The sequence below is a fragment of the Pecten maximus genome, chromosome 14 (genome assembly GCF_902652985.1).
Source record: "Pecten maximus chromosome 14, xPecMax1.1, whole genome shotgun sequence".
NCBI classification, from domain to species: domain Eukaryota; kingdom Metazoa; phylum Mollusca; class Bivalvia; order Pectinida; family Pectinidae; genus Pecten; species Pecten maximus.
Window position 1 is genome coordinate 25,631,180 of NC_047028.1, and position 19,696 is coordinate 25,650,875.

Consider the following 19,696-nt stretch of genomic DNA (forward strand, 5'->3'; position numbering starts at 1 on the left):
TTATTTTCACCAAGCAAAATCTGCAGTAAATGATGCGTTTTGAAAGCTTTCATTAACTAGATGTTATTGTCATTAATACGATATTTTTTAACATCAACTTTATCAAGATCTGTCGGTCATCAACTTTATCAAGATCTGTCGGTCAGCATCTTTACCAAGGTCAGTCGGACATCAACAATCTCAAATGAAAGAGATCACAGTTACATTTGAACCAGGTACTGGTTCTGGTTATTTGCAGGGGAATCGATTTAAATTATTGTTCTTTTTGTAAATAACCATTATACTGAGGACTCTGTCTAAACCAGACTCCACTGGTTCTATATTCTGCCGGTTTGTACAGATTGTTGGATGTAGATGATAATATTTATCAATAATGGACCTTTGTTGAGGTTAATATGGTGTTGTATCGAAATGGTAGAATAAAAAAGTAACTGAAGGAGATTTTTTTATAATAAATTTAAAAATCGAACTAAATCAGTAAATCTTTAAGAGATTGTTTAATTTGTTGCTTAAACGTACTGTGTGTACTGTGATTTTTGAAATCTGAAATATCAAATGCGCACAATTTCCCTTCACCATCCCCCTGGAAATTTAAGCAGTTTTCTCAAAATGTTTCCATACTCCGCTAGGCTTTTGTTCAGCTAAAGTGTGATCATAACGGTATGCGTGTCTTGTACATTACACGGTCCAAAGACACGTTAATCCTTGTATATTTACTTTTTCACATTTCCTAGAAGAGCAGCAGTATTACGTGGACTCTGATGGATGCTTCTTCACCTTTTTGGGTGAAAAATGTACAGCAGTTTTCAGTGTCCCGATCAATTATTATAGAAATATCACATACTTTTCTCAATAAATGTGTTCGGCCAACAAAAAAAAGTGTGTTGGTTGAAATGTTTACTGGATTCATTTATAAGTCTCTTGTCGAGTTGAAATGCTGTCCGTTCAAAGCTGTTGTCTATCAACGATGCCGTTGGAGTAAACAAATAACAAGATGGAGTTTATTGTCCCACAGAGAAACGTACGTTACTTCTCAGTTTTAATAGCTTCATTCATTAATTGACACATACACAACCGGAAGAAACGGTCGGTTGTTCAACCGATGTTGTTTAACCGAGGATACCGTCTGGGTCTTGAGTGACTGACGCAGGGGAGACTGTTGTTGTGACTAATAAAACAATTTCAAGCATATACATTCAATTACATATCAAATACTTTTAATCTCTATTGTAAAAAAAAGAACCCCCCCCCTATGAAACCCCCAAAAAACAACCCCCCCCCCCCAAAAAAAAACCCCACACATAACTATTGACATAACACGAAACAGTTCAATGAGAGATTACTACTGGATATTGTCCGAGATTGCAACGCTTAAAACTTGTGTACACTGAGGTGGTAAACAGTTAAGAAGTCGATTCGGCCAATATTTGTTTACAATGTGCAATGATAAATGTCTAAATGTCTAGTATCACATTGTTTCTATCCATTGTTAAAAATGAATTATCTTCTAGAGAATGCCTAGTTGAGCTCTTTGCAATCACAATATTATCTACAATATAATGACTAACATAAAAACGATATACATGTACAAACCTTTGTCACAAAGGACTTTTGACGATTCATCGCTGATCAACCTCATCGCTGTTATAAAATCATTTCCACAAGACCGCAGGGCAGGCGAGCTGAACAGGCAGGTGGCAGACATTTTAGCCGACCTGATGGGAAACATGATCTTATCTTAATATTTGCCGAGATATAGGAGCACACTTACTTCACAGTTTGTTTTATTGTATCACATTTCAAAATGCTTTTTCATATTTCAAGAATGTATTGCTACTGTTTGCGTTTTATTTACATAGGAATTGAATATACTGATGCATTCGATAATGAATTATGTATAATGTTTAACAGAAGTGATTTGCCGTGCACCTTTGCTGTTCAGTGCAAACTATATAATGGGACACTAAATTGAAAGCTTTTGAAAGCTTTGGTGGCGTTAAATTTAAGTGAATACTAAATACAAGGTCGCTTTAAAGTGTAATAAATCCATTAATCTTTGTAAATATTGATTGATATAGGCATTCATATGTATATATTCCAAAGCTGGACTAAATTACACATACTTGCATATGCTATTGTAGATAAAGTTATATTCATGCTTGTAAATACATTGCGATTCAGGTATTCATATCATCTAAAAGGCGACTTCCACTATGATCATGTCAGGGTATCGGGCCGATCATCACTGCGCCATTGAAACGTTCTTTATTAAGAACGCCGATGTGGCTTTTTCAGGCTCTCTAACCCTAACATGCAGTGGATGACTTTCTGAACAGTGAAGAAAGGGAGTTCTATAAAGGGGGCATTGAGGCCCTTAAACACACACAAAAGTGTATCGATACTTAAGGGGATTATGTTGAAAAATAATACAATATGTCCGGCAAAATTCAAATTCTTCAATATGAGGATCGCAGCTTATCAATCAGCCCTTGTATATATATATGCTTGCATGTATTTATATCGTTATTTACACTTTTTATTAAAGGAAATATTTTTAACAGTGTACCAGTTATAAAATTATTACGTTTTGCAAATAAAATGAAAATAAATAGGAAAGTTCTGCACCTGCACAATACATCTTCTATCGATACACCTGCGATAATCAGATTTGTTACCATAGCTTGTGTCTGGTTGACACATCCAGTTTGTATCTGTGCGAAGTCGATTCGATTTAGACAGCTATAACCACTTATCAAAGCTGCAAGAAGTAAAGAGCAATCTCAACAACATTTCTTTTAAAACAAATCTTATTTCAAAACTAGTTGTGTCTTGCTATCTCTTCAATGTAGTACACTTAAAACTTATTTTCACAAATACTCTTACAAACAATGTTTATAAACCCATATGGTAAAATACAAAGTAAATTTTGTTCAAATAACTTAATGGAAAGTTACGTCATGACAAAGAAATTTTTAAACGGAACATTCTTTTAGCTAAGGTAACCATAAAATAGATCTTTGGTAGTAACGCTAACAGAAAGCCTATCCAGATGTTCCTCTCGGTAATATACAGAAATACTTATTACTTTTGGTGATACACTTCGTTCCTAACTTGTCATTCGATTTACAACTAAATGAAGGACATGGTAATTGTTGTGAAAACGTAATTGTCATTTGATATCAGTTTTTGTCGTTTATGCTTTGTTATTTTTAGGAATATAAGTAAATTAGTCTTCATAATAAATGTGAACATTAAATTGGTTACTGAATTGGCACAAAACCACGATCCACTCTGATGAATAAATTTAACATCGGAGCATATATCAGAAAATCATTTAAATACTTTATAAAGTTCATTGTTCGTTCTTTTGAAAAGCAGAACGATATAATTTAAACAACAGTTGAGTAGCTAGGCGAAATGTATATGAATACTTTATAGACACATGTCTCTGTCTCTGTCTATCTCTCTGTCTCTCGCTGTGTCTCTCACTGTGTGTCTGTGTGTGTGTCTGTCTTTGTGTTTGTGTGAGTGTGCAAGGTGTCCGTCCGTCTGTCTGTCTGTCTGTCTGTCTGTCTGTCTGTCTCTACTGTTTTCAAAAACAGTTCGTCGTTAATAAAAGCATACATGACAGCTTAGCTGCATTACTGAACAAGACTGGCTAGCTGAAAATATAAACCATTACCTGACTTATGCATACAGGTAGTTTCCATCAAATGAGTCAGATCTGCATTGCTCAAAACGCTTGGGCTGCTGTAGTCTCCCTGGATACATTTCATCACGGTATCATAACAGCCAACAAACCGTCCGATTTGACTTCAATATGAAATACACTCTTAAAATCACATCAATTGAACAGTTTGTTGTAATCCAAATACATGACTAAATGCAACTGATTATTATTAATTTCATTTCCCCCAGTTAATTATCTAAATTCTAAATCTAAATCATCAAATGAGAACTTGACCTTGAATGACATTGCAGATGTCGTCGATGAAGCAGAAGAAACACCTGGTCTAGTTGCTTTAAATACTTGTATTTATTCAATTGTACTGTTTCCATATAAACCTATGTTATTTTCATATGTTGCTTTATAAAGCGACGATTATTAATAAGTAGTATATTCCTGTTATGCAAAGAAGTTTAATGATTGTTATATATTGACTTTTACCTGCAGACTTTTGAAACATTAGAAAGTACTAGTAAAAACTGCAGTTAGAATTTTACATTTCTGGATAATATGTTGTATCATATAAATTATCTATTTTTTAACTGTCAACAAATGTTCAAAGTTGTAGTGGGACATATGATAGCGTATTACAATGCTATATTTTCAACAAATAAAAAAAAATCATTTAAGTTTTTGTAATTATTCTTGTATCAAGGGTTTTCTAACCAAGAGAAGCAAGACACTGTTGCCTGAAAGAAAATATATCCTTTATTTTGTAAATCATTTCAAAATAGATAAAAGATTGATAACATAATCAAAATAATTAACATTTTGCTATCCTATTACTGGACAGTTTCATTTTTGTAGTTTACGGTTAAAGTTTCCTTTTGTCATGGCCAGTTATTAATGTCTAGGCCTGCCATTATGTGTTCCATCTCTGTATTTGTAAAAATAAAATACATGGGGAATTGAAGAGGTTAATGAAAATAGATAAGATATCGGGAACGTTTAATGTTCACTATTAGTAACTTACGGACATAATCGATTCATAACGTGCTCTGAATACAACTCTTGTGCCGGTGGAATAGGATTCAAATCAGTAGCATTAATCCCAAACGCTGACAGACAGGTGTAGTACTGTGATAGACATTGTGAAGAATCCGCGGCGGAAGTGACGTAAACGAGACATACCATAACGATTAACCCTGAAATTAAACAGAAGTACAAACCTTCACATACTGAAGCTCATTACGGCACTGAAGATCGTAACTAGACATTATGTGAATTGACTAATACTGTTACCGTAAAGTATATATATACATATAGGAGTAACAATAGAATCGCCAAGTTGATCCCCTAAAAGCGTACCAATAGTGTGAAACCAGGAACAGAAAGGTTCTAAAACCATCAAAAGAACGGCGAAAATATTTCAACTCATCGATTTATCATCAAATGTATTAGGAATTTGTTAGATATTTTCAAAACAAATATGACGAAATGATAATGAAACTCAAATCGTAATACTAACACTGTCCTGAATTTAAAGATAGGTTTGTTCACATTGGCATAATCAATAGGTTGTTTAATAGATAAACAGAATTATCCATTACTTACCAAACGTATTCATTTCGAAGCTATATTTTCTTCGCTGATAATTTCTGTCTTGGTTGGTCTTTCACCTTATCGGAACTGATCCAAAGGTAACTGTGTTCTCTTTATATTAGCATTTTATCTCAAGATTAGATAACCAGTCAATAGCACAATTACTGTAAAAATAGAATTTGCTTTCGATCCCTATATAGGGTAAATACTATAGCACACATTTTGTCGAGCAAGCCTTTCTTGTTAAATTGATAACCAAAATTTTACCACAGGCCGAGACGAATGTAAATTTTCATGAATCCATTTGAGAATAATATATGTGTCTTATAGCAGTGGCGTGGTTATCGAATCGTGAATTTAGACATTTATATAGCGTTTGATTTTCCTCAAGGCTGTTTCATGGCTTCATTAAACGTGAAAATGTTCTTATCTTTGTATCTTGCATTTCGAGAAGCTAGCTGACATGTCTCCTTCCAAACACGTCAAGTCTTGTAATTTCTATGCATGGGCAGTACGATGAGGAAATGCACCTACAGGGCATTCCTAGGGGCTGAAAATGAAGGGGTTACAGATGGAGCATCGGGGAACCAGTGCAGTTGAGTTGTTTAGTCAACAGTTCCTGATACATGTATCAGAGACTTCAGGTATTGACATTGGCTTCATTTATTCCCATTGATAAGTATTGGAGACACAGTGGATGCATTGGACTCTAAATCAATCAAGGCTATGGTTTGGGGGTCTGAATGTATGAAATTGATTATTCTTCTGGATATAAATCAATAGTTGATTACAACCAAGATCAAGGGCCTATTTAAGGCGTCTTTGTGTTGAAACAAAAAGTAACTCAGAAGGAAATTGAACCAATAGAGGTTTCGATATAACCGATTTATGCTGCAATATTTACAGAGTGGCATGCTAGAGGACAGGCAATATGAACATATATGTCTATTGTCAGTTTGGCAGCAAAATCATTTAAAGGAATGGAGTAAGAAAATGGCGACGAGCAAAATTCCGTGCACGTCAAGCACGCTAGCCTGATAGGTCAAGGGCATTGGCTGTTGGGGGAATGATATGTTTGACAACTGGTATACCAAAGGTACTTTCTCACAAGATAAAAACTCTGGTGTCAGATATGGCTGTGTTACTTTAAAGGGTTATGTCAAAGGTCAAATGTGGTTATTATCACAAATACTTACAGTTTGCGATATCTTGTTTTAGAGGTTAAACAATTTGGTTCAGGACATCAGAGGTCACGTTAACATGAGCAGTCCGAGAAACAAAACAATATGGTTAAGTAAGGCCAGAATAGTAAATTTATGCATGTTTTTGTTAATGTGGCTAGATTAATTTTCGATCTCAAACGGCTCCATACCGTAAATAATATGATTATTCAGGTCCCAGATATCTAGGAATGTCTGAAAATTTGTGTTCTGCTTTACAAAATCATGATATTCTGGTGTCAAAATAACAGCATGATTTGGATGGTGGACAGATTATAGCCCACTTGTAAAAGTAACCAATTTCAAACCTTTGGGTTTCACTGGTAGATTTAGATCATAAAACACTGTGGGTTGGAGAATAATCCAGAACCATCATATCCAGAACATGACGTTGTAAATGATTTCACAGCTGAGTCCTCTACCTCAGTCCATCATTCGATTGAGTGTTGACAATGGTACAAAGGCACTGAAAGAGGGGTTTGGGGGAAGGGGGAGGGGGGCAAAAAAACTAAAGAGGGTGAAGATTAATACGGTGACAAATGCTTACGTACTTTTGAACATTATCTTGATGACCTTCTCTTTGGAAGTGGGGCAAAGGATAATGCCTGTATAGAAGTTATGAACTCTTTTGATAATATATGTCAAGATAAGGTTTACCAGTGAGAAGACTGAAGGTCTAGTCACTTATTTATCTATTTTTTTCTTCTTTTAGCATTAAAGACAATATTTAGCAAGTTGTTAAGGTACTTGGAGTCCAGATTCAGTTTATTTCAAAAGACTTGGTTCAAAAGAGTACAATTCAATTTAATGACTCCAGAGTCTATTAGGAAAGTTCAATTCACAACTATGACAGGTGCTAGAGCCTTTTCTGGGAGAATGTACCGGCTGTTATATGGGGCTTCAAAACAAAACCACGTTATTCGTTTGAAAAACAGAGTAATATATGGGTGTTGTTAAAATTCGTCTAGATCTTTTAAGATACATTAAGATTACATGTTCTCTGCATATTGGCATTTTATCTCAAGATTAGATAGCCGGTAAATAGTACGTTACTGCAAACATAGAAATTTAATCCTTATATAGTGTAAATAAAGCAACAGTTGTGTACGCTTCTCTTATTCAGTTGTTGATAACCATAATTTCTCATAGTCCAAGGCACTACTTTCTTAATTCTTGTTTGTGATTTGTATACATATATTTAGCAGATTTTGATTTAGTTTACACTGTCTTGTCCTGAGACGTTATTTTCTGGAGTCATCAATATTGAATGTTGTGTATATATAGAGCATATGTTCGAACATGGTATTTCATTTTGTAGTTGTGTTGAAGGGGGGGGGGGGGGGGGGGGGGGGGGGGGGGGGGGGGGGGGGGTGTAATACCAATGTATGTTCAAGAAAACGTAATCATTAAAGCTTCGAAAGTTTCATGAAATATTTGTTTTGTTCATGCTGGAGCTAACAGCTGACTTTAATATGCCATAAACGTCCATACTTCTTTACCATATATATACTTAGTTCTTTTGTTCGATAATTGTGTATATTTCTGGTGGCCAGGCTCCATATGTATCGCTAAACATTATGGTTGAATACATGAAATAATTATGATGATGGAAAATTTCGGATCAATAAAAAAAATATCTAGAGAAGACTCGATTGCGTTATGGTAGCTTATATAATGAACAGGTGATGTCCGACGTATACGCTTTTGGTAGTATATGATATACGAATATTGTTACGGTTCATTTCAGCTGTAAGATATAAGTATGTACTTGAAACCAGTAACAGACCTATATATAGAATTATTTAAAGACTACATTAAAATAAAGGCAGCACATCACAAATTAAGTCAGATGAGTATTTTATTTTGTACAAAAATGCATTATGAAGCAATGAGATAACATTATGAATAATGTAAAAAATATTTTCTGTAGATATGCGGTGATACAATGTTCTATTTCCATCAGACGAAATGGAGTTGAATAAATGCATACATTCGCCTTGTGTTACTTATGATATCACAAACTCTCTTACTAAACATTTTCTGTCACAACAACATAAACATACCAACATTTGACAACCTTACTAATTATAATGCTTACAACCATCACACAACACATCAATACTTTGTAACACAAGCTATTTTCTGCAATAACGCACACAGTAAATTCTAAACCATTTACTCAGTCAATATTTAGCCATTTATATGTCACATCTATTAGGTAAATTTAATAGCATACCAACTCTCACTTTTCCTTTCGAAATTAATAATTTCATACAAACACTAGCATCCTGAGATTATTTCAATACATTGTTTTGAAATTATATACATCATTATATTTTCACTGTTGGCACTTGAGAATTTTCAGTTACATATTAATAGAAAATGTCTTAAATAGTTATATTTTTTTTCTACTTTGTTTTTGTTTTTCTTCTGTAGTAGAGAACCTGGCACGTCAAAATAATGTTGAGTATGATAACTTGTATGAATGTCAAAATCATAATCCAGTCTTTTGTAAGAACAATCGACGTTGTTAATCGTCCACAACTTTGGAATATACACAAAAACGTTGACGCTGCTGACAGTTGTCCTGCACTTTTGTTTTTGTGATTCGTGTATATCTGTATAATCTGAAAAATGAAAATAATATTATTATTAAAAGACACTATTTATTGCCTACTAAAATCACAAACCTCTGCTGCAAACTATTTCAACTAATCCTTTTGATGCACTATCAAATTTTACTTCAGCTTTGTCTACGTTATATAATTCTAAAGATGATAAATATTTGTTTATCAATGAGTTAACAAAAATCTAATAAAGTGTTTATACATACAATGTACATGTATTTGCATTTTCGAGCAAAATTTAGCATACTGTTGTAGGTTTATGATTTTGTACGCGTTTTAGTGATAATCTTATTTTGATAAAAATATTGCGTTGAATTATTGTTGTTCTATCTGTTTATTGTTTTATAAATGATGTATTTTGGAGATGTCATCCTATCATTACACTGATGTGGTTTTCATTATACATGGCAACTGATTGTGCCAATTGAAAACGTAGTTTATTGATGCAAAACAACCTTAACATAACAATAATGAAGACACGTTATGCTACATTAAAATCAACAAAAATCTTTATGATACCGCCCTATCATAAAACATAAAAAAATAAATAAAATAAAATAATAAAAAAAAAACAATTTGCAAAAATAGACCCATTACAATTCCCTTATCTATTTAAATTCTTTAACTTAAGTTTGTCCATATTGAAAACAATATTTGATATACGGAAACAAAACTCGTTCTTCCTAAAATTATGTAATGCTTTCACAGGTAAACTTTAAGCTGAAGAATTTCCTTAAGTTATAAATATTGATGAAACATTGGCCTGATATTGAATAATGCATTCGCCGAGTAAATACTATTTTCTACCAATTTTCAAAGAATAGTTAACCTTACCCGGCTCGCACTAGCTGCTGGAAGACCGATGATATTGATGAATAAGATGACATCGCTAGGAATGACGGGAAGGATGAGGACGATCATCACAACGATGTAGAAAATCATAAAGGAAAGTGACGCTAGGGGGCGTTTGTTGTAGCGTAGCAAAAGGCACACCAAAATCACATTCTGAAGCATGAACACTAAATTCTCTCCCCACGAACTGAAAAAAGATAATTCAGTAACATGTATTGTAAAACTTTCTAGATAATGTAGAATAAATATATTTTGACTAAAGTAAACATGACTATATATCGCTTTATTTTCGCGACAGATTTATTCTCAAGAGATTATCTGTAAGCGAAGTTAAATCTCCCACGTTTCATTAAGAGACATGTAATTACGTTTTGTTATTTTTTAAAATCTCAATTTGTACACCGTTTTAAAGCTCCATTGACCTTAAAGAATCAATGTGATTGTTATATCAGAAGAAACAAACGGATACTACTTACTTGATTGGGTATTCCTTCGATAGTGAGTATGCTACACTTGAAGAGGACGCTTCCAGCATCAGCAGCATGCTGAGGAAACTGACTCCAGAAGCATTTCGCCGACGAAGTATTTTGAATATTTGAGGAATTTGACCTAGAAATGACAATGATATTCATCTTATCTCTAATCTCTGAGGACATAAACTACTAACGCAGACGTTAAACACTGAAATGAATCTGGATAGAATGCCTCTCGTTTAAAATGGAACAACAATTTGTCATCAATTACCAAGAAAAGTATTTGTAATGAATACTACCCTGACTTAATAATGAAATACTAAACTTAAACAACAGTTTATTTTACAAAATGCTATTTGTTTCTGGTTTCCGTAATTTTTATTTTTGGATGGTGCTTGTATACATTATATACTCACTTATAGTTGCACTGCCGATGAGGAAATACCCCAGTGCTTTTGTAAACAGGATAAACCAGCATGAACCTATAAATAAACAAATATATCAATAAATACATATCATAAACATATCTATTGGAATATGAAAGAAATTCGTCCCGATAATCCTTTTTTAAACGACTATCTATTCACATAAGAAGAGAAAACGATTTTTTTTCAGATCTAGCATTACAACTTAACAGCAATGATACATTTATATATAATTAATCTTACTTTGATTCTTTTTAGCTAAATAGTTTGCTAAGTATTATTTCCTCAAGGATTTGATTTTATTGTTATCGTTAAATGTTTTTTTTTTTTTTTCATTTTAACTGTCGAAATGTGTTCATGCTATTGCTTGGTTTTGTTACATATCAGTGTGGGTTTAGACATTGTGTACACATACTGAGTACAGATAGAGCATAGGTCAACAACTTATCACAATAGTCACGTGATTCAAGCCACGTAGACGTATTCGTAACCGGAAGTCGAATTAGATTTCTCCCGTCACATTTGTTATCATTTTGTATGTAAACGTTATTTGTCTAGTCTCTCTATTCACTAGTAGAACATACGTTAATCTAAGGTTTAAACAATATTATTTCAATGATTTTCAAATCGACCACACGACGATATTTAATCATTTATCATTCAATGAGTTAAAATGAATACATTGCATACATATTGCATTGTTTTATCTCATTATTGCTCTCTCTGTCTAATGAATGCAAATAGCGTGAAGGTGCATAATGAAACACCAATTGCAGCTTTTTACTTATTCTAAATATAATGTTTGAATTCTCCTCTTCATTTGCCTATCAATGTTAATGACGTAAATAAACATTATACTTGAAGCATGCATCGAAACTAAAGCCATCCAAATGAAAAGTAAAACTTCATGGAATAAAGTTCACCAGATTGTATACGGATATCATTTTTCCTCTTTGTCTGAGACAAAAACAAGACCATTACCAAGATTTGCGAACACGTATCATCAGTTATTTTCCTTTCTGTGCTGGTTCTTACCTTGCATTGATGGACGTCTCTGTAAAATCTCGCTGTAGCAGTATTCCGGGGTCTCAACATAACCCATTGACTTAAGTGTCGTTTCTCTGTAAAGGATGCTCATTATAACTGTATATTTCCACACAACGATAGCTGAATGGTCAAGTGGTGTATATGTAACAAGAGTTTATGATACAATGAAGTCTCTTCTCGGTATATATACTATATTTATCAGATGAGGTGATCATTGCACATGGATAATCATATCTATCTGTCTGATGTGTTATCTGTTGTTCGTCAGAGACACACAAGGCTGTCTGTAACAGTGTACTTATGACTACGTCAGCTTAATTATTTATTGTAATCAACAAACATAATCGGTAATTAACAATACAAAAATGCTAAAAATTATTTTTTGACACACAATTACTACCATTGCATATAAATCACACAGATGTTTTTTTATAGCGAAATCCAAGTCATATGAAACTCAGTTTTCTTGGTTGCTGTGATTGATTTAAGCTAATGATGAGATGAATCATGGTGATGTACTCGTTGACCATCCCAGTTGTATCATACGTGATACAAGGGTATCAATAGACTGACTCAGGTACTTGGACACATGTACATCAATTGACAGGTCATGTGTATATTTGTTTTTGTTTGTTATTTACAATAGAATGGAGGATTGGTCCGGGTTACTCGTTATTAGGGATATGTTTACTGTCTACAATAGACGATCTTGTTGATAATGTGGCAATAACAAAGTACTTGACAACAAAACATCAATATCGTTTACTTGTTCGTAATATATTTATAAAGTGATAGTAAATTCCATAAATTCTGTATGGAATTCAATGCTTACGGAAGCAATACCATTGCTTGTTGACACAGCATGCCACATTGAAATTCGGATAAATAATAGTGGCGCCTATTCATAATATAGACACGTACATCAAGATATTTTTGATTAAAATTTTAATAAAAAAATATTGATATAGTTGTCTCATGGCGTCAATGCAGACTTTATCTGAACATCTGTTTAGAGTTTTTTTCTGACTTCTCTTTTTGTTCTCAACAATATTGGCCCAAAGCATCAATGAAGCGGGAAGAATTTAAAAAATGACAAAATAAAGAAATTAATAAAGAAAAACTAGCTGCATGGTGACTTTCTATGCTAGCATCCGTCTTATATCACTCCTTTAATATTATTGTGTGTGTGGTTTTTTTTTTTTTTTTTACATGTCTTAAAACATCTGTTGTCATTACCTAAGGGAATACATACAAGTCAGTGACGTTTGGAGTTATTTGCTGTTGTTCCAGAAGCATCAACATGAGAATTCTGTGAAAAGAAAACCTTGACTACTTAAAAATAAGTTCAAATCCAGATTTAGTAACAACAACGGAAAATCAAGCATAATGCTTAGGGGAACCGGGACAGGTGTCCGGAATGTTTTTGTTTCATGGACTATATTAGCTCTGAATGCAGATTATGTTACATCTTCAAATAGCATGCGCTGCATTTTGAATCGAAGAGATTCATTTGAAGCAGGGTAATGTCATCAAAGTTATCCGTATGGTGAAGTTCTTTATCGATTATTAGGCTCATAGTGTATCTATTTTCTCAAGTCAGATGTAAATGTGCTGTTGGCTTGTGTGTATTTTCTCCCATTACCCTGCCTGCCAAGTTTAAAGTATTATGAATTATGATACGGGTTCAGAGCATGTGCTATTATTTATGGTCTTTTTGAATATTCCATATTTCAGCAAATATTCCATATTTAAAAAAGAAACGTCGATTATGGAAACATTCCACGTCCAGAGGAGACTAAATAACTATTGTATTAATTAACTGATGGCGCAAAATCGTGTCTTGGGTGTCCGCCAGAAATCAATATTTATCATTAAAAGCGCCATTTTTAGAATGATTGCTAGGTACAAATACGTCAACACTGCTTGGTTGGACGTGTGAGGTTAAAAGTTCCGGAACATTAAAGAATAATTGTCATCAACCTAATGCATTCTTAATGTTTGAATAGCGGTTATATCTTTGATATCTTTACTATAATTGTTACGAATGTAACGCATTGTCATATACAATTGCAAGCTTTTTTAATTAGTCTTTTTGCTAAAATTACGACAAACTGTCGTACAACAAATTAATGTAAGCCTTAACGAATTACATCTTAAATAGATCTTGAGCAGCATTTTTTTTCATACACAGTGACGGCATTGGGTTGACGCTAAGACATGATATGTCGTCAACACAAATCAAATTGCTGACAAGGATAAAATGGAATACCGGTATTTGTTACATTGTACCTCTAAACAGATTCCAATGGTGTTTGCTCTTGTAGAGTACAGGTTAGTAGCATTACCGTGGCCTCTTAGCTGGAATCTGTTCCGGTAAACCGCATGCAATATCAACAAAAACTACCGACATAAGTTTTTGTATGAAGGCCATTGAAAAAGCACAGGAGGCCAGGTAAGGGGTGTCTTCTGCTTCATCGACAACACGCGTCATACAAATCTAGGTCAAATCGGGGATAAGTCTCAACTCAAAAATGAGAAGTAGACTACTTTTAAAATGCTGTGCCTATTTCTTTGTTCTAAATGGTTGTCTTGTAGTTTTCTTGTTTCTAAACACTTACACATTTTCTGTATCGTTCTGTTTCTGTCTGACGGATGTTTCATAATAATTTAAAATTAATTCAATATGTCTTATCTACTTTAAACGAATAAGATTTGTAGGGGAAATAATATCGCGTATTCCCTGGTGTAGAGATAATCCACGAACTTAAATCCCGAAGAAAGATTTACCGCACAAAATAAGTTATGCATTCTTTCTGAATATATATATATACATTACGCATACAAATTGTTAAACACGTCGGTCATTATCATAAATATGGTAGGTGGATTTCCAATTATTACCGGAATTATGTCAGTTTGAACAATGTTCATTGTTATATACACTAATTTTATTTACACGCCTTTTTGATCCCGGCTTGATTTTCACTATTGATGTAGTTATGAGCTAACTATAAGTTTGGAACAAAGGGCACATGTTATCATTTTTACCAATAGTGATCGTTTCTGATGATTTTGTTCTACGTTCTATTTATCCAAGAATCCAATTTTGAAAATGAGAAAATGTGATTTTCTTACATCTGCATTTGTGTATATGTATATAACCAAATGACGGCAAAGATATCACTCTGCAGTTTGCCGATGTATTCCGCTACCACAGAATGGATATTGTAGCGTAATAGAGGTAAGGGGAGGAACTCCAGTCTAAACTCCTTATATAGAGCAGACATTGCACTTAGGGGATGTCTCATAGTTAAAATACTATAACGAACAGCTGCCCAAGTAATAGTTATACGTTTACGTCACAAGTGCCGAGTCAAGTTTCAAACTAGTTACTCAATGATTCGTGTTTTATTCCTATATATGAGCATGGCTACTTGGATAGCTATCAATATGTTATACATCGTGGCGTTATTGCTACATTTACAGAAATTGCAAGTTTCTGAAGGCTAGTTGCCTCTTTCAAAATTTTCAAAGCTCTTTAAACCAATCTCTTAGCCGGTTCAGTAGCTTCCTGCATGCTACGTTTGTTTAGCAGAGAATGATGGGATTTCAGGTTACCTGACCTTTGCTATATGCATACATTATACTCCAGACACGTTTTATCGGGTCGCGTGCATGTTGAATAAAGTATGTGTAGATAACATTACCAGCCTTTGAGCTATAAATATAAAGTAGACAGACAGACAAATCATATGTGTATATTCATAAGTGGATTGACTGGATATAGCAAGAGCACGTCTGCGTGTACGTGTGACACCGTGCGTGTACGTGTGACACCGCGTTTATACAAAGGTTAACCCTAGTTCACTGCCAAGGCTGCGGAAACTTGACCAAGAAATGCAATGCAGCTTTTATATATACATACATGTAAGATTAATGTTTAGCTAGAAGGAGGGAAACTCAATTGAAATGTCCAGTTCGACTTTTGTGATGTGCAAAAACAATTTTCTATAGAGCGCACTCTATAAAGAGTTACAGAAGTATCAAACATTCTATTGCTTTACATTAACTCGGAAATATCAGATATTATCAATTTGAAAAGGAAATATATTTTGATAAATGCATATATCGTCACTAGCAAAAATATGTATATAATAATATCATATGATTAGATCGATGCCTTACAACTTTGAATTCAGTACAATTTCAATTCAGATGCAAATGAATGATGAATGCGCTTGTAAGCAAAGGGAACGACGAAATTGCATTTAACAGCAAATAAACATATTCTGCTATATTGACGAACATTTTCTGCTTCACTGACGAGCATCTTCTGCTACATTGATGAGTATCTTCTGCTACATTGACGAGTACCTTCTGCTTAACTGACGAGTGTCTTCTGCTACATTGACGAGCGTCTTCTGCTACACTGACGAGCGTCTTTCGCTATACTGACGAGCGTCTTCTGCTGCACTGACGAACGTTTTCTGTTACATTGAGGTGCGTCTTCTGCTGTACTGACGAGCGTCTTCTGCTGCACTGACAAGCGTCTTTTGTTACATTAACGAGCGTCTTCTGTTATATTTACGAGCGTCTTTTGCTACATTGCCAGGAGTCCTCTGTTACACTGACGAGCGTCTTCTGTTACACTGACGAGTGTCTTCTACACTGATAGGCGTCTATTGCTACATTAACGAGCGTCTTCTGCTACATTGACGAGTGTCTTCTGCTACATTGACGAGCTTCTTCTGTTACACTGACGAGTGTTTTCTACACTGATAGACGTCTTTTGCTACATTAACGAGCGTCCTCTGCTACACTGAAAAACTTTTTCTGCTACACTGACAAGCGCTTTCAACGTCCTCAAAATGATACCAATGCTGGCGACAACCGAACTTGGAGAAAATAGGCGAACATCGAACACAGTCTACGCACAAGAAAAGTGTACATTTTCCAAAAATGGCAACGATACAAGAACTGCTGTAGTAAATCTACTTCATAGTATGTGTCAAATATAATATTTTATTCAGTGTGTGGTCATTTTATGTCCTCTGCTTTGTGTACGACATTATAAATTTTGTAATAGATGCCAAATACAATCAATATAGATCGATATGAATGATTTTTCATTTTCATATATATTAGTAAAATAGAGAAAGGTCACAATATAGATCAACAGAAGTTATATATACTAACGAAAGATCCGATAAAAATCTTACATACATGTACAATGGGTCCATTCATGTTATAGCAGAGTATTGCAAGGTCAATATAGAGAACACAATGTGTTATATATAACATTACCGGGAGATCCGATAATAATATCTTATCAATATCAGGTATGTTTTATGTACAAAGGTTATCCACCATTGCATAGGTAACAGAAACGGATCGAGGGTTATATATTGCTATGATAATTGAGAAAAGATGTATCCATTTGTTGGTATATTGGTCAATATATCCAACAAACTGAAATATTGGCTCCGCGATACTAATTTAAACATTACTCCATTCAACAAAAGTGCAAGTTTATCAATTACAACCACATGGACAATATGTTGATCTTAAGGTGCTACTACACGGTCTGGAAATAAAGACCTGATTTTCATAAAAAAAAATCGACATAATTGTTTGCTTTGTTGACAAAAAAATAAGAAACAAATAAAAAACATTATAGTTTCCATCCTGCTTATCTTGATATCTAGACTTATTGGAGTAGCAAGCAACTAGAAAAACAAAACAAAAAACGACATTTTCAAAATCAGCAAGAAAAAAGAAAATGCAAAAATCTATTGTATGTTTGTAGTGGGGACAGAAAGAACCCTATTTTAGTTGAGAAACTTTACCTACATATAAAAAATTGATTTTTGGAATCGTTTTTATTTCTGACTTTTGATTGGAAATTATTTTCTTTGGAGATTTTACACGCGTTACTTATCCCATTGATAGGATCAATAAAGAATGACATTCGGGACACATTGGTGTTATTGCTATATATTTTTCTGCACAGTGAATGCATTCCCTAATTTTTGTGTTAGGAAGTTATACTACACTGTATGTGTGATTGTTGGTAGAACCTGAATATATGTCATCAAAGAATACGCCGAAATATGTGTATTTAATCACCCAGTAATCATAAAAGTTCGTTACCTTCTTGGCCATCAACCAAATGCTATTAATTCACTCAAATCTGAAGCCTTTTAGACAAACATTAAAGGGATTCGATATAAGTTCTCGGATTCATCGTCTACATAATTATCTTATGAATAAATAAATAAAAAATAATCAAGCGATGCATAGACAAAAGAACATTAAGCAACCAATTATTTTGTCACTAAAATCAACAAGTTTCTTTGTTGCCTGCAAGAGAAGAATTAAAAGTATGAAATAATGCTTACATATACCGTAAATACATTTTTTTTCATTCACTGATTAGACACCAGACATTGATATCAGTACATGTCAACATACAAACACTACACATAAGTAAACTTAGATAATTACATGTGATAGCGTCGTGAAGTGAATGGTACCTCTGGACGAACAGACATATAATCATTCCTTATATGGCGAGGTCATGTGACTTGTAAATAAGTCTTTTTTGTTAAACAGATATGTTCCCAAGGCTATTTAATCATTCAGTTTACCTCGCCGCTTGATTTGTAAGGCCAGACTCCTAACCTTAGACCTTAGTCCCGTTATCGAACGCTGTCTGGGTTTATTACACGGCTAGACTAAATCGTACGAATGTTATCATGCATCCACTTACTTCGACATGACAAACAAATGGTTAACCAATATGTCCTGTATAGACGTTTACGCATTTTCATTTTTATTTCAACCATTTATTCTTTGACTGTATGAATGTCTTTTTTTCACGTGCAGTTCTGTTACAAATACAATTTGGAGGACATGAACTTTTTTCAGAAACATAAGATTAACCAGAAAATCTTCATTTGCTATCTAAATATTGGAACGATTCCGCTCCATAGCGATCCGTCGAATGACGTATTAGTCCCTGTTGCCAATGTAATGTATACAGATGCAAATACATTATTCTTTGCAAACATATTTGAATTTTTTTAGTCAACTGTGTAAACCAAGTAATACACATGTTGGATCAACCTCAAACAAAGTATATTAGTGTTTTACTGGTATCTTTCTACAAGAATAATGTAACTTTGTCATACTTGTACATCAACTTAAATAACATACAGATATATTGTTGATATGGCATGTCATATATCGGACGCATATTTGTGTAGACATGCGGAAAATAGAATTAAGAAACCAAAAATTACCATTAGAGAAAACTAACGATCTGTTTCAAAGTGATTACATCATTAAATTATACTACATCGAACCACAATTATTTATTGGATTCCAGGTGTTTTAAACTGATTTGGAAGAATGATTATTAATCACAGATAATCGATTTTAGAAAATTGTGTCGCTTCAACTAAGGAGTTAAAGACAGGTTGACCTTATTGCTTACCCGTACATCACAAATAAACTTGACCTTGTGCTCGCTGGTATAGATTAATTTCGCTTATCGTTTTTATAGCATATGTTAGGCAAGTTTTCGTCTGGAGTACCTAACAACTTGTATTAATTGCCTACTAAGACTGTTTTTTTATCACATTACAGTAGGTTTCTATTTTTACGGAAGTTTCAAGCAAAATGTGTATAAACATGTTATTAGGCAATAGTCACATGTGGTTTGTTGTGACATAATGAAATTGCAAACTGAAAGGTATATGTAGCGAGGAAATCGTTTCGTTAT

At 33.8% G+C, this 19,696-nt stretch overlaps 2 protein-coding genes across 2 annotated transcripts; both read right to left on the minus strand.

Moving 5' to 3' along the window:
- Nucleotides 1-1,000: 1,000 nt before the first annotated feature.
- On the minus strand, nt 1,001-5,374 carry LOC117342091. Its single transcript, XM_033904083.1, has 6 exons — nt 5,282-5,374; nt 4,701-4,872; nt 3,683-3,813; nt 2,626-2,758; nt 1,594-1,715; nt 1,001-1,168 (listed from the first exon to the last, which is right to left on the minus strand). Exons 1-6 carry the CDS (start codon nt 5,292-5,294, stop codon nt 1,110-1,112), a joined length of 630 nt encoding a protein of 209 aa, XP_033759974.1. The 5' UTR covers nt 5,295-5,374; the 3' UTR covers nt 1,001-1,109.
- Nucleotides 5,375-8,329: 2,955 nt separating this feature from the next.
- On the minus strand, nt 8,330-12,165 carry LOC117342092 (mannose-P-dolichol utilization defect 1 protein homolog). Its single transcript, XM_033904084.1, has 5 exons — nt 11,902-12,165; nt 10,858-10,923; nt 10,445-10,577; nt 9,951-10,155; nt 8,330-9,116 (listed from the first exon to the last, which is right to left on the minus strand). Exons 1-5 carry the CDS (start codon nt 12,002-12,004, stop codon nt 8,898-8,900), a joined length of 726 nt encoding a protein of 241 aa, XP_033759975.1. The 5' UTR covers nt 12,005-12,165; the 3' UTR covers nt 8,330-8,897.
- Between the last annotated feature and the right edge of the window lie 7,531 nt (nt 12,166-19,696).

What these genes read in the sequence shown, in the direction of transcription:
- LOC117342091 (XM_033904083.1), bottom strand. An exon ending in GTTATGAATCGATTATGTCC is followed by an intron (nt 3,814 to 4,700) that starts GTAAGTTACTAA and finishes TTCATATTGAAG; the next exon opens with TCAAATCGGACGGTTTGTTG. An exon ending in AAAAGTCCTTTGTGACAAAG is followed by an intron (nt 1,169 to 1,593) that starts GTTTGTACATGT and finishes TTGTTTTATTAG; the next exon opens with TCACAACAACAGTCTCCCCT.
- LOC117342092 (XM_033904084.1), bottom strand. Translation starts at nt 12,004, where the DNA reads ATGAGCATCCTTTACAGAGAAACGACACTTAAGTCAATGGGTTATGTT. An exon ending in TCGAAGGAATACCCAATCAA is followed by an intron (nt 10,156 to 10,444) that starts GTAAGTAGTATC and finishes ATCTTTTTTCAG; the next exon opens with TTCGTGGGGAGAGAATTTAG. An exon ending in CAGCAGCTAGTGCGAGCCGG is followed by an intron (nt 9,117 to 9,950) that starts GTAAGGTTAACT and finishes TTCATTTTTCAG; the next exon opens with ATTATACAGATATACACGAA.